We start from the raw sequence: 14,905 nt of genomic DNA, 5'->3' as shown, positions 1-14,905 counted from the left end.
TTGGGAAATTTGAGTTTTTAAAGGAGTGGATTTTAAAAAATTAAGATCGCCATAGTAACATGGCACAATTCATCTGAAATCATGGCTTCTAGATATTACCAGGTGTCTCTCTCTCTCTCTCTCTCTCTCTCTCTCTCTCTCTCTGTCTCTCTCTCTCACACACACACACACACACACACACATCCCATTTCACAGATAAAGTGAGAGACTTAGCAATTGAAAGACTTCCCCATCTTGACGAGTTGAGCCAGGGCTGGTTTCTCATTGCCAGCCTTTGTTTCAGGAAGAGTTACCAAGTGTCACTTGGACATGGCAGGCCAGAGTCTGGCATGGGCTGCTGGGAGCACCCTGGACTGAGTCCTCATCCCAGCCTGCTCTGTTTCATACCCTTTCTCTCCAGCCTCCCTTTTCAGTAAGAAACTGGTAGAACCCAGAAGGTCAGCCAGGCGGGCGAGGGCCAGCAGCTGGGTCGGGGTGGGTACGGGGGAGGGGGAAGAGATTCCCCCAGCCGTCTCCCTGTCTAGGCTCAATGACTAAGCACCACTGGCCAGAGGGATACTGTAGCATAAGCCAATTTTAAAAGCATGCAGATGGACCGGGATGCTATTTAAAACAGCATTTGCTGGAAATCTGCTTTTGGAAATACCTTAGCACTGCACTTTTGGATAGAATGCTGTCCTCCCTGGCTTTATCCCTGGTATTCGTTCTGCAGGGAAGATATCCCTGAGGATGGAATTTAGCTCTCTGGGCTCCTTTAGAACCATTCTTCTCAACTTCTTCATATCAGATACATCCTCCTCTCTCTCTCTCTTTTTTTTTTAAATACATGTTACATTTTATTTTATTTTTTAATTTAATTAAATTAATTTATTTATATTTTTGGCTGCGTCGGGTCTTAGTTGCGGTATGTGGGATCTTAGTTCCCTTACCAGGGATCGAACCCAAGTCCCTGCATTGGAAGGTGGATTCTTAACCACTGGACCACCAGGGAAGTCCCCCTCTCTATTTTCTCTCTCTCTCTCTCTCTCTCTCTCCTTTGCCTCCTCTTCTCACCCGTGGCTAGATTTCTTTCCCTAGGAGCCAAGGGGTAATTTCATTTTTATTTTGTTGTTGTTGTTGTTTGGCTTTTTAGCGAATCAGTCCTGTGCACATAAAGGACGCCTGGGCAGAGGAAAAGCCCTTTCTGTCCCCATTAGAAATTCATTCTCTTGGTCCCTAGAAGGAGGCAGGAGAATGGAAAGCCTGACAATTAAGCATTGCGCCCGCTCCCCCCCTCCAGCCCCACATGCTCCCTCGTCCTCCCTCGGGTGTGGCAGGCGAGCTAGGAGACCTGCCAGGTTCTCGCCTCCGGGGGTGATCTCTGCTGCTCCTTCATTAGCAGATCTACTCCCAGCCGACTGTATTTCATGTGCAGATTCCGCACCGTTCATGGCGCGTCAGCGCGGCTCTCTGGCTGTTCGGGTTGAAATAGTTGAGTGAACCGTGCCAAATAGATTTGTCAAGTCTGCTGCAGTTTGATTCGATGCCATGAACGGGAGGTGGGGTGAGGAGGGGACTTGGGGGCAGTGCGGGGAGAGGCTTCGTCTGCGCCCCGGGCGCTACCACTGAGCTTCTCTTTGTAGCTGCGGGATGGTGGGCGCTGTGCTCGTGGTGCTCAGTGGTGGGCTTGAAAGCAGAATTCAGCCAGCAGGACCTGTGAGCAAAGCCCAGCAGAGGTGGAGGCAACAGGCTGCTCTACTCCGTGGGGCAGGGGGAGGGTTTGCAGGCACGAACCAGGGCACGGGCGTGAGGAGGGGATGGTGATGTTTGGGGCAGAAATGTCGGAACTTGATTTCAATCCCCTGGTCACTGTCAACACCAGTGCAGTATACCAAAGACCGGGGAATTGGGGAAGTCAGAGAAAAACACGATTAATGAGCACTCAGGGTAGTGGAGGATGGCTGTGCTATTCCCTTGCAAAACAGTATTTACAGTTTGGACCCAGACTGGGCGGAGGCAAGGCCTGAGCCTATGGGGGAAAGATTTCCTCGTGGCCGGGAAGCAAGGACGACCGAGGAACTCTTTTGCACTCTACCACAGCCTGTGAGCAGCCTCTTCTTAGTCTCTTTCCATCCAACAGGTAACGATGAGGCTGCCGATGAGAAAGGCATTACGCTGTGGCCGGGAGTGTTGCAGATGTCCTCCTGGCAAAACACAGCCCAGTTACGCAGGCCACATGTACAGCACATCTCCAAATCCTCATCCAACTCCACATGCCATAGAAAACAGAACCTATGGGCTTCCCTGGTGGCGCAGTGGTTGAGAGTCCGCCTGCCGATGTAGGGGACACGGGTTCGTGCCCCGGTCCGGGAAGATCCCACATGCCGCGGAGCGGCTGGGCCCGTGAGCCATGGCTGCTGAGCCTGCGCGTCTGCAGCCTGTGCTCTGCGACGGGAGAGGCCACAGCAGTGAGAGGCCCGCGTACCGCAAAAAAAAAAAAAAAAAAAAAGGAACCTATGATTTTCATTTGGGGGGACCCTCCTTACACGTATTTATGGAGTAACCACAGGCAGAGAGCTCTTCTGCCTGTTAGAGCCCATGTCCAGTCCACGTGCCCCCTTACATTATACAAATTGCTTCACATATATTTCTTCAGAAACCACAAGCATAAACTACTGCTTTGGTTTCACCAGCTGTATTAATAACACCCCAAACGTAGACATAGTGTTGTAAATACAGTAGTAGAAGGTTCGTGTGTGTGTCTGTAATTACAGGCACAATTATGAACACACGGACCAAGGGAGGGGCGTGGAGAAAGATGGGCGGAGCTGGAAGGCAGGAGGCCTTGGCCAAGGTCCTGCTCACCTCTGAGATGCTGCTTCCGTGAGTCTGCACTGGAGGCAGTGAGAGTGAGGCTGGTGTCAGGGCAGGAGGATAGAGGCCATGCCCTTATATGTCTAAGCAAAAGCCCTTGATTTCGGTTCTCCTTTATTCGGTAGGCATGGGCATCTTTCTTGCTGACACTGCTCTGGTCACCTTGCTCTTAGTCACAGTGTTGCTAGGCTGTTCTGACGTATTTGGAAGAAATCCCGGCTAAAAGAAAGGGTCTGTCGGATGCTACCTGTGTCCTGATGGCCAGATTGAGGATGGGAGGGTGAGGACGGAGATCAGGTAAGGTTTGGGTCCAAGAGTTTTCAGAATTACCCTGTAATGAGTAACAGAAATGCACTAAGGTCATCATATTAATGTAATGATGACTTCCAAGGGGCTTGGAGAACCCTCAGGCACTGGCCCATTTGCTTCAGAATTTAACAGTTTTTCAGACTGTGGAATTGAAGCTCTCAAGGCAAAGTAATTTGCCCCAGGGACATGGGGAACCGTGGAGTCCCTTGGAAGGCACCGGTCACCAGGCTTTGACTTCAGGCCGGTGTTTCCATAATCTGATCCAGGTCTGGCTCGCCATCTTGCCTCCAGAGGGAAATTGGCTTCCTCCATGTTCCGTCCACGGGTCGAGAGGTGTGCATATTCATGGAGATCTGAAGTCAAGTCGTGTTTGGTGGGCATGGCTCCTAGCACGGGCTCAGCATTTTGGATTTGGGGCCCCATCATAGAATCCTGAGATGTAGCGTTAAACGAAGCTGCTTTGCGTTTGATTTGGCCACGTCCCTTCAGAACAAATAAACCCCCGCTTCAAAAATCCTCTGTACTACATTTATTTTCCAAATTAAAATGAATTGTTGTGAAAGCCATTTGAGAATTTAAAACCCTCTGTGAAATGATCAGAGACTTAAGAGGAGAGAGAGTGGTGTCATAAAACCACACCCCCAAACCAGTCGGCTAACAGTTAGAGCCACGTGGCCAGACCTTCTAGGATGACGCGCTACGTGACCTTGGAAATTTCTCTTCCCAGCTCCGTGCCTCAGGGTTTCCGCCTGCCCTAATGGAATGGTGCTGTAGCTACTGTTGGCAGAGCACTTTGGGATCCATGGCTGGAAGGCTCTCTGCAGATATAACGAATGTATTAGACCCGCAGAGCTCTTCTTGAACAGAAGGAAGTTATCAATTTAAAAAGTAACAAGGGATCTCCCATGGGATATTTACTGCCTCCTTTAAAATCATAGGTCTGGAAGGGACCTGGTGAGTCATCCAGACTTCTCCCTGCATCTGATGGGGCCTGTGCTTGGGCTGCCTCAGATGAACGGTACCCCTCATTCTTCAGTTAGGAGTGCAATTATTCCTCCAATGAAAATTTTTAGGTTTTCAAAAAATACCTTTTTTTTAAGCTTCCTGGTGGATGACTGGTTTTTCCTTTTCCTTTTTTTTTTTTTTCTTTTTTGCGATACGCGGGCCTCTCACTGTTGTGGCCTCTCCCGTTGCGGAGCACAGGCTCCGGACGCACAGGCTCAGCGGCCATGGCTCACAGGCCCAGCCGCTCCGCGGCATGTGGGATCTTCCCGGACCGGGGCACGAACCCGTGTCCCCTGCGTCGGCAGGCGGACTCTCAACCACTGCGCCACCAGGGACGCCCCCTTTTCCTTTTTATTGTAATAATTTTGTTTACTGTCTATAAGATTAAGACAATGACTCAGACCATCAGCTAGTAGTGGGCATCAGACTTTAGAAGTCATGGATGTGATTGCATCGTCTAGGGTTATATATGTTTAGAAGAGGGCTGATGACCTTTTCAAATTCAAGTCCCCCCAGTTTATCTGTTCCCCTCAATTATAACCAAGAATAATCCAAGGCCCTTGGTAATTAGGTTTGTCCCTTATCCATTTGCCATGGGATGAGCTCAGACCTTTAGCCTCTCCACTTAGGAAGCTCCAGGGAAATTTTCATTATACACAAGCTTGGAACCTTTTCTCCATCAGGCCCCCATGGCTGGCTTCACCCAACTCCCATGGGTGCTGAATTGTCTCCGGGAGCTGAGGCCAGCCTCCCTGGTGCTTACAGCCTTGATGCTAAATTCCTCGTGCTTCCCAGGCCCCACTGTACGTAGGGGCCAGTGGGGCAGAGCAGATAGCAGGGGATGTGGAACGGCGCCGTGATTTTGCTTGGGCTGTGAAAACACGCGCTTTGCCCTAACCTCAGCATCCCTAGATGAGCAGTGGGGTGAACGCCTCTCCAGGTGGATTGTCAGGTTCTTTGCCATCACCGGTTCCCTGCTCTGTGCTTTCCTGAGATTTCACCCGGAAAAGGAGTGCAGGTGGCAGGTAGACTCAGCAACCTCATTCCCCGTAGCTTTTCTGCTCTCTTTTCCCCACCTGGAAGTTAAAGGTGCCTCCTTAAATAATGTGGCGGTGTCTTTGTAGGAGGTTTTCAGTGTGGAGGCCCTTCCCACCCAGGTAGAATGTGTGTTTCTGCCCCACCTTCACAGGAGGACTTCCGGCCCCTCGTTGCTCTGATGCTCCACTCTCTCCCATACCATCTCTCCTCCAGCCCCAAATCCCTGAGCTGCCCTCCTCGCCTCTCCTCCCTCATGCTTTCCTGTCTCAAATCCTGAAACCCTGATCCTGTTAGTATGCTGTGTTCCAGGGCTCAGTGTCTCGTGGGGGTAACGTAATCCCGCAGTAAATCTAACGGGCCCCGCCAGGCACACACAGAGGGGGATGTGCACATCCCAGCACCTCAGCCCCCAGCCCCAGAAAGAAAGCGGTCTCCCTGCCCTACAGCCCCCGACCAGCTCCTGCTTGCTTCTCTATCTCCTCCCTCACATCAGCAAAACTGCTTGATGACGAAAGCAGCCCTGAAGTGAAGGAGGAGGAGACAGGAGGGCATCATGGTCATAAACGAGCATTTGGTGGCTAGGGAATTTCTCTGCCCTACCCGCATCCCTTCCCTCCCTTAAATTCTCTCTCTCTCTCTGTCTGTCTTTCATATGTGTGTGTATATATATATATATATATATATATATATATATATACACACACGTATGTATATATGTGTGTGTGTATATATATATATACACATGAGAGAGACATCCTTTCTGATTCTGTATCTGGCTAAGTTCCCACATTCACTAGAATAAGAGCAGCTTTAAAAAATTTTTATAGTCTTTAAGGAAGAGTTTTAAGAGAGAAATGTCAGGACCATGATTTACAAACAGGAAAAAAAAGGTCCATTACCTTAGCATCATTTCCCGAGTGCAGCATTCACCCTCACCCACACCTGTTTGGTGCAACAAATTAATTAAACAGGATGGCATTCATTGATTAACAATTTATTTCTACGTGTAGCCCCAATGGCTAGCTTTAGAGAAAATGCAAAGGGAGGAGGTGGGAGTGGGAGGGCTGGGACTAGGTTCTGCAGTGAGGATGAGTCGGTACCATTGTTTCTGAGACAGATTTTTTAAATGCGCTCCTGGTTTCCCCCGTCTCTGCCCTCGACTCCTGTCATCTCTCTTCTCTGCCTGCTTTGTTCTCCTCCTTCAGTGTCTGTGCCAGGGAGATTGAAAAGGAGAACTTTGGATGCGACGCAACATGTATTAGTGGAGAGAAATATTTATTCTTTAAAAAAGGAAGAAGAAGGTCTCCTGCACAATTTCTACCTCAGGGCTCCAACACTATGTTGTCTTTGAAAAATGTCCTGCTTCTGTGCAATCCCTGGAGCTGGCCACGTTCAGATATTTACAGCAAAATAGAAATAAACTATAGGTCACAGCATAGGAAATGAAGAGACAGGCATGCGCAGGTGCAATACTGAAGCCCTATCAGGAGGGAGGCTGTGCACAGAATGAGGGCCTGCCTCGTGGCGGGAGGTTAAACAGCCAGGAACACTGTGCGGCTGCACCGTGTCCTTCCGCCAAGGAGCTCAAAGACTGACGGACATGGAGCATCTATACCGGCCTGGGCACCCGGATGTTGACGGCAGAGATGAACGGTGTATGGGAGAGGGATGTAGGGCTGGCAGAGAATCCCCCCACATAGAGGCCTCCAAGGTAGGCCGTGAAACACTCACTGTTCTCAGCAGTGCCTGAGTCACTGCATTCTCTTCAAATAGGACTTTGGGAGGGGTCAGCAGGGAGAGGTGGTGTGACTAGAAATGGGGTGAAAGAGAAAAGATGACCTCAGTGATGCTTTCTGGCTAGATGTTTCTTCTTAGAGTTTATATATTATTTTCTTTAATGTGTTTTTTACATAGTATTAGAGTCCATGCCTTACGAGCTCACAGGAGTGGTCACAACATGTTGATTTTCTTTTCCTGGGGGGAGAAGATGGCGGAGGGGGGTGAAGTTGTAGATAATAACCAAATTGGGATATTGGAAAGCAGCCAATTTAACTGGCAGATGCCCCCCTCCCCCCTGAGGTGCAAATCAGAAAATGCATGACGTGCTGCTGGTTTCTGATTCTGTCTTACTGAAAATAAACCAAAGGTCTCAGAAATCAATTGGAAAGTGTTGGATTATGTTCAGAATTCAGCAAGGCACCAAATGGATTATCCAAACCACTTCTTGTCCTGAATTGTTTTTTAAACTTGGTTTATAGAAGTGCACTTGAAGAAATCTTTATGTTCAACATAGCTTCATATATATATATATATATATGTCATTACAACATTATCAGCGCTATCCCCACCTCTTAAGAAGGTTAGGGTCACTTTGAACACACCTCTGGTTTTCCTTTGGGCAGGAAAGCAACCATATTAACATTTCTCTTTTAAAGTTAATGAAACTGTATACCATGTGTGACATCCAGCTTTTAAAGCAGACGTTAAAATGTGATCACCATGTTTGATATACGTCTATCTGGGTACGCCATACGCTGACAGGCCGCTGAGTTTTCTCAGCAACATGGACTCCTCACTGCAAAGTCATGGCCTGAAAATTCCTGGCCTCGAGGTGGGACTTGAGAGTCAGTGGCTTTCAGAACTTGAACTTCCCCAGTTGAACAAAGACCTATTTATTGCTTGTGACGTGGCTTCCAGTCCAATATCTGTCCTTGGTATCGTGCAGGCCCTGGAGCCAGCAGGGAGGGCTGGTAGAGTTTAGTGTCTACCTGCAAGCGTGTTATCGACTTTATTTTCCTGAAGGAGAAATCAAGGTATCTAAGGTTTATTGATTGGCCTATAGTGATTCAGTGAGTCGGAAGGGAATAGGGAGTAAAACCAATTCCCTGGCATCATCTCCCAAGCACACAACCCCTTACCTTGCAATGGCAGGACTGGAAGTCAAGGTTCCATCTCAGAGAATTTGGTCAGAAAATATATGAAGGGTGATTCTGAAACCACAGAAGCATTGAAAAAGTCATAAAGATGTATAATGTATGATAGCATTTACCAGCTATAAATAGGGCAGTGCAAGGAGAAAAAATAGAGACCTTGGAAATCCATTGGGTCAGGAGAAATAGAAACTGCTTAATATTTCATTAAAAATGGATCTTCTTAAATTGCACTTTGATATCTTCGGGCGAAAGACGATATGTAAGAACTAAGGTGTTGTTATGTATGACTCTTTGTTATTAATCATTTGGACTGTTATTGAACTAAAACATCAACAAGATATTTTCTCCCTCTGAGTGGGGCAGTCACCATGTGTTTTGGGCACTGTTTGAAGTATATGAAAATCCACTTCACTTGTCCACAAAAGCACTTAGGCTACAAGGGACAATGGTAACTAAAATGCCATGCTAGAAAGTGGACACTTCTGGGGCAGTTCTAAATGAGAAACTCTTGTGAGGAAAGCCTTAGAGTCTGGAGGCCAGAGCGCACCTTGCAAATCAGCTCATGCAATCCCCTCATTTAATGGAGGAGGAAATTGGGGCCTGGGGGAGGTACAGATATTTGCCCACACCTAGGAGCTAATTAACAGCAGAGTCTGGTTCCTGGTTCAGTGGTGTTTGGACTTTTTTTTCTCACTACACCCACCTCAGAGTGAGAGGTATACAAAAAGTTTATTAAAATAAGATGGTATTCCTTCAGCCAAGGGTCCAGAGAGCGGAAGGCAGATATGAGCCCAAGGTCAAGAGCAAACAAGACACCAAGAAGGACCTAGGCTTGGAAACGGGAAGGATAGCTCACATTGAAAGAGGCTTCACTGGGTTCCAGGGGTGGGAGAAGAGTGAGCAAAACTGAATAGCAGAATGAAGGTCAATTTGAGCACCAGGTGGATGTCCTCAGGGACATCAACCACGTGCCTGCCTCCCTTTCTGGCTGAGGCCATTGTAGACAGAGATCCAGGGGCTCACCCAAGCCTGTGGCCACACGCATGCATGGGAAGACCAGCCCCTCCCCAGATGTATACCCACACGTGTGTGCCCCCCGTGCCCACGGGCAGCCGGCCTTCCCAAGGCAGTCCACAGACAAAGTCGTTTCCTTACTGAGGCAGGAGAGGAAAGGTTTCTTGGTGTTGTCCGCCAAGGCTGAGAAATGAAGGGGTCAGATAAGATAAAATTGGATATTAGAAACACGAGACGTGCTGTGTTTCTAAACGGCACCAGCGTGGTGTGTACGCTGTGGATTAGCAGCTGTTAAAGTTCAGAGCCACTCAACACTCCAATTATATATTCACGTGGGAAATCAAGCCCCCACCCCTGCCCCCTCGCTTACGGATTCCTCAGCATCTCCTGTTGGAGGTCACACGCAGCCACCATCACCATCCTCAGGGAGTAGGCCGGTGGGGACCCACCGCTGCTCACAGCAGCCGTCTGAAATGAGCAGAGGGCTGCATTTGCTTCTTCCCTGCCAAAGCAAAACAAAACAAAACAAAGCAAAGAGCCTCTGCCTCACGCTGAATTCTCGCAGAACTGATTAATCTCTTTCCCTTGGATTCAGTTCCTCCTTCCCTCTCCTCAGAGCTTCAGAGGAAGCCAAGGAACGGGCATGGCGAGGCTGAGATCGTGCTGGGCCCTGGGCCCTCCTGCCGGTGGCCCCTCCCCAGATTAGATCACAGAGGTTCAGGCGCCTCTCTCTTCCCTTAGGCCTTCTCCCAGGTGTCTGGAACTAACCCTCTTTCCTTCTGCTTTCGTGGCCCTTCTTCTTCCTCCGCTTTGTCTTTCGCCCCTCTGTGTCCTCAGTCACTATGCAGGAAGCAGCCAGACCGAAGCTGGGAGGGATGGGTGGGCACACAGTCCCGCCTTGGTTCTCCGTGCGGTCCGCAGGGAGCAGAGGAGGAAGCTGGTGGACTGGGACCAGGGCAGAGGCTCCCCAGGGGAGGAGAAGGAGTGGCAAGGCTGGTGCGGGAGCTCCCCTGGAACCAGTGGGCTCAACACCAGGAACGAGGGGTTGCAACTGAATACCGTGGTCCAGGGAAAACTTGTTTCCTCCTCTCCTTCCCTCTGTTTCTCTTAAACAGGCCACTTCCCCTCATTTGGCAAAAGCTATGATGGCTCTGAGCCTTCACCCCCACCGTCAGTGGGGTGCTCTTAACAGCTCTAACTTTTGACCTTAGTAAGTGGGAAATATAGAAGGTTCAAGGTTGCCAAATGGCAGAGTTCCTGGTTACAGTTCCTGAGGAAGCAAGGACCACGTTGTTCATTAGCTCTAAGCTTCTGTGCTGCTCTTTGCTGTTACTCGGGTCATTCTACGTTGGGATTATGAACACCCTGGGAGCAAGCACATGACTGAACAGCAACTCTACTTCCATTCCACCCATGCTTGGGGACCTTAAGGGCTCCACGACTCCTAGCCACCAACATAAACGCTGCAGATGTAGACGAGACGAGAGTCAAGGGAGAAAACCACAAGCCTGAAATCTAAACATGTGGCAAGGGCTTGAGATCTGGACAGACATCTCTGAGCCTCAGTTTTTTCATCAATAAAGTGGGAATAATAGTACTTACTTCCCGGAATGTTGTAGGCCTAATTATGTTTACACAGTGTCTGGCTCAATGAGATTCCAATATACCATTTTCCCCATTCCCCTTATCCCAGGTCTGTCAGTGCCTAAACAGCTCGCATGTTATAGGTGCCAGGAGCTGAAGGAGCTTGTCCCCCTACCCAGGAGAAATTGCTAGTTGTTGCAGAGTTGCCTGTGAGTGGACTTACGGTCACATGGTTGTTAGAGCTATGACAGGTATGATCTAGAAGCGATGGTTAGTTGGTCTTTCCCTTCACGCTTATCCAGGGAAACCAAGAGAAACTTACATATATTTGTTGCAGCTACTGTTTCCTTTTTTAATGGAGAACACAAAAAAGCCCAAGGCCGTTATTGATTTGGGCCATCTGGTAAGCTAGGACTTGCTCCTACCATGTTGGATTAGAAGCTACTCTGGAAAGCCTTTCCTCCCATAAGAGGTGCAGTGGTCAGATGGGGACAGGGATGGATTTCATTACAGGGCAGGGTCTACAGTGAGAGAAAGCCAGAGCAGGGCTCCAGCGGCCTGTCTGCAACCCTGACCCTACAACAAAGACCAGAAAGAACCAAGCAAGTGTTGACTGACACGGGGGCACCGGGGGTGGACAGCGCTCCCACCCTCTCACCCCTCCACGGAGCAGGGAGACCTCTAGGGAACTAACAGAAACACCTGTGAAGCACTTTCTGATTATAAAATACCCGGAACTCTTCCTATAGGCCTGAAACCTGAGGAAAAGGGAGAGTCAAGTTCAAGCTAGTGAGAGAGGTCCACAACCCTAAAAGATGACATTGTCGCTCCATTTTTTGTTTGTTTGTTTGTTTTTTGTTTTGTGATACGCGGGCCTCTCATTTGTTGTGGCCTCTCCCGTTGCGGAGCACAGGCTCTGGACGCGCAGGCTCAGCGGCCATGGCTCACGGGCGCAGCCGCTCCGCAGCATGTGGGATCTTCCCGGACCGGGGCACGAACCCGTGTCCCCTGCATCGGCAGGCGGACTCTCAACCAATGCGCCACCAGGGAAGCCCTGTCGCTCCATTTTTAAAGGATATTCTACTTTCTTTTTCCTCTCTCTCTCCCTCTCTCTCTCTCCCCCTCCCCCCCCTCCCCCCTCCCCCCTCCCCCTCCCCCCCCCCCTCTCTCTCCCCCTCCCTCCCTCCCTCCCTCCCTCCCTCCCTCCCTCCCTCTCTCTCTCTCTCTCTCTCTCTCTCTCTCTCTCTCTCTCTCTCTCTCTCTCTCTTGACTTCTGAAAGTGTTTTCCTTTCATGGTGCCTTCCTCTGCTGGCCCTCAGGCCCAGAGGCAAAATTTTCCTTCCCTCCAAAAGTTTTTGTGAAGACCATGTATTGCTTTCAACTTAGAGCAGTGTGAGAAATTACATTTTTTTCATGGTGTTTCTAAAACAGCACCAAACAACAAACCCACTGATTATTTCTAAGCTTAAGGGAAATAAAATTGGACAGACCTTTCCCTCTCCATCAAAGGCTGCGTGGCTCACCTGCATACGGGGATTTTGCTATAACATGGATTCGTGTGTGATGTTACAGGTCTTCCAAGCCAACAACGATGCCACGGAGGTGGTTCTGAACAAGCTGCACTCACCGCTGCTGACACGCTTCGTCAGGGTCCGTCCACAGACCTGGCACTCGGGCATCGCCCTCCGCCTGGAGCTCTTCGGCTGCCGGGTCACAGGTGAAGTGGGGCTCCTGTGAGGTCGGGGAGCTCTGCGCCCCCTCCCAGCCCTCTGCAAACGGCTTGATTGTACCACGTGACCTTAACAGAAGGCTGGCTCTTACCTGTAACTCCCTGTATGGGTATTGAATGCACACCGACTCTAGACCCTGCCTTGCCGGCTACCATTTCTTCACGCACACTCCACTCACTCATTCGCTGCACAAATACTTATGGAAGGCCCGCTGTGTGCCAGGCCACACATTGGGAGCTGGAAGTGAATAAGAGAAGGGAACGAGCAGATGGGGTCTCTGACATGCTGGAACTTTCAGGCGGGTAGGCAAGATAGATAATAAACAAATGTAAGTACAGGGGTAATTATACACTAAGATGCGTGTGTGAAGGAAAAGGACAGGATGCTCTGAGAGTGAGTGAGGGGACCTCACTGAGTGTTGATTGAAAGTTTGGGGACAGCCTTTCTGAGGATGTGACACTTAAATTCGGGGATGAGTAAAGAGTAGTCTGATGGTGACTGAAGGGAAGAGCATTTTGGGTAGAGGGAACAGCATGTTCCAGGATGCTGGCAGGATGCAAGGCAGTAAAGAGCTGTGGTAACACATGTGAAATTAAGATCTGGTCCCAGGAACGGTTCCATCTAGTTCGGGAAATAATCCCCTGGGTAACAGTTCAATGCTCAGCTGAGCTGCCCTGCACTCATTGCCCCTAGGAGGATCAGTAGGGACTGTGTCACCAAGGATGTGAGAGTCCTTGGCTAACAACATGGGACACTCGGCCATGCCAGGCACCACGCTGAGATCTTTTATATTGTAACTAACAGAATCCATGCAACAACCCCCAAGAGGTAAGTACTGCTGTTAGCCCTCCTTTAGGCCTGGGGAAACTGAGGCACAGAGGACGTCGATTATTTTCCCAAAGTCAAGCAGCTAGTAAGTGACAAAGCACATGTGAATCCAGCTAGCCCAGCTGAGCTCTTAACCACAGTGCTATCCCACCTTGAAATGCAGAGAAATCAGTGCTGACTTCAAAGTGTTTGATAGTCAGGTTCTTCGACAGTTCCCTACTGGTTGGGGGTGGTTCCCGTTAGCAGGGTACCAGCATGACCTCTTGTACCTTCCTCCCTCTCCGCAGACGCCCCCTGCTCCGACATGCTGGGGATGCTCTCGGGACTCATTGCCGACTCCCAGATCTCTGCTTCCTCCACCCGCGAGTACCTCTGGAGCCCCAGTGCTGCCCGCCTGGTCAGCAGCCGCTCAGGCTGGTTCCCTCGGATCCCTCAGGCCCAGCCGGGCGAGGAGTGGCTCCAGGTAGACCTGGGAGCGCCCAAGACCGTGAAAGGCGTCATCATCCAGGGAGCCCGCGGAGGAGACAGCATCACTGCCGTGGAAGCCAGGGCGTTTGTGCGCAAGTTCAAAGTCTCCTACAGCCTAAATGGCAAAGACTGGGAGCACATCCAGGACCCCAGGACCCAGCAGCCGAAGGTAGGATGTTCCCGGAGGACTCCCTAACCTTGCCCCAAACAGGGAGGTTGATTTGGGGGATGTTGATTTCCCATCTAGATGGTCATCACCAACCCCTGCCCGTCAAACAGATATTAACTGAGAGATTACTTTGTGCCAAGCCCTCTGCTAAATGCCTTATTTTAGCCTTTACAACATCTCTAGAAGGTAGGTCCTTTCGTTCCTCCCATTTTAGAGGTAACAAAACTGAGGCTTGATGTCGTGCCAGGGTCATACAGTACCTGTGGTAGAGCCATGATTCAGACACAAGTCTCACTCCAGAGCCCAAATGCCTAACCACTGCTCAACACTGCCTTTCTACTGTCTTGGACACTCTTTCTACCCTGTTTCAGATAAAGTGTCCTTGGAACTGGCCAGACATCCAAAGGGGATGTGGTTTTTGGAGGCTCAACTGTAGAAACTAGTGAATTACTTCCAAAAACAACTGTGTTTTTCTGAGTGTTGCTGCACTCCTTTGTATTTTCCTGGGCTTGACTACTTAGATCTTTCTTGCCTCTCACATGGAGGCTGGGAAGAGGCCAGAGAAACTAACTCCAGTCCAGAAGCTCAGGCCAGTGTAACACCCCCTCCTGCCCTCGGAGGAGTGAAGGTCAGCCCTCAACGAGGGGCACGAAGGAGCCCCAGGAAAGGGAGAGGACATCACAGCCCTGTCCCTCTCCAGGTTCATTGCCCAGTCAGCCAGGCTTTCCGATCCTCATTGCTAAGTTACCCCTCATTTTCCTCAAAAGAGCAGGGCCCCTAATAAGGAAGGGGTATCACATGTCTCTGTTTAGCAAATGTTTTCCACTCTTAATGCAGAGGCAAGGTCTGGGTTGGAGGTTTTGCAGTGCTGATGTAAACTCCCAGCTCATAATTCCAGCGGCTTGGAAAGGCTCAGTGCTTGGTAACTGGAACCTTCAGTGGATGGAGCAGAGGTCGGACCACTGGCTCCCCCA

The 14,905-nt window shown here is 49.9% G+C and overlaps 1 protein-coding gene across 6 annotated transcripts in view; it reads left to right on the top strand.

Moving 5' to 3' along the window:
* Positions 1 to 14,905, top strand: part of NRP2 (neuropilin 2) — a 115,532-nt gene that overhangs the window by 47,298 nt on the left and 53,329 nt on the right. For all 6 annotated transcript variants that reach the window (XM_060152236.1, XM_060152232.1, XM_060152233.1 and 3 more), the window contains exons 8-9: positions 12,309 to 12,453; positions 13,582 to 13,931. In XM_060152236.1, the coding sequence (XP_060008219.1) occupies positions 12,309 to 12,453; positions 13,582 to 13,931 (495 nt within the window). The remainder of the gene's footprint in view (positions 1 to 12,308; positions 12,454 to 13,581; positions 13,932 to 14,905) is intronic.

This window comes from Lagenorhynchus albirostris, chromosome 6, assembly GCF_949774975.1.
Source record: "Lagenorhynchus albirostris chromosome 6, mLagAlb1.1, whole genome shotgun sequence".
NCBI classification, from domain to species: domain Eukaryota; kingdom Metazoa; phylum Chordata; class Mammalia; order Artiodactyla; family Delphinidae; genus Lagenorhynchus; species Lagenorhynchus albirostris.
The sequence above is the reverse complement of the archived record's forward strand: the minus strand, read 5'-3'. Positions and strand labels throughout refer to the sequence as shown.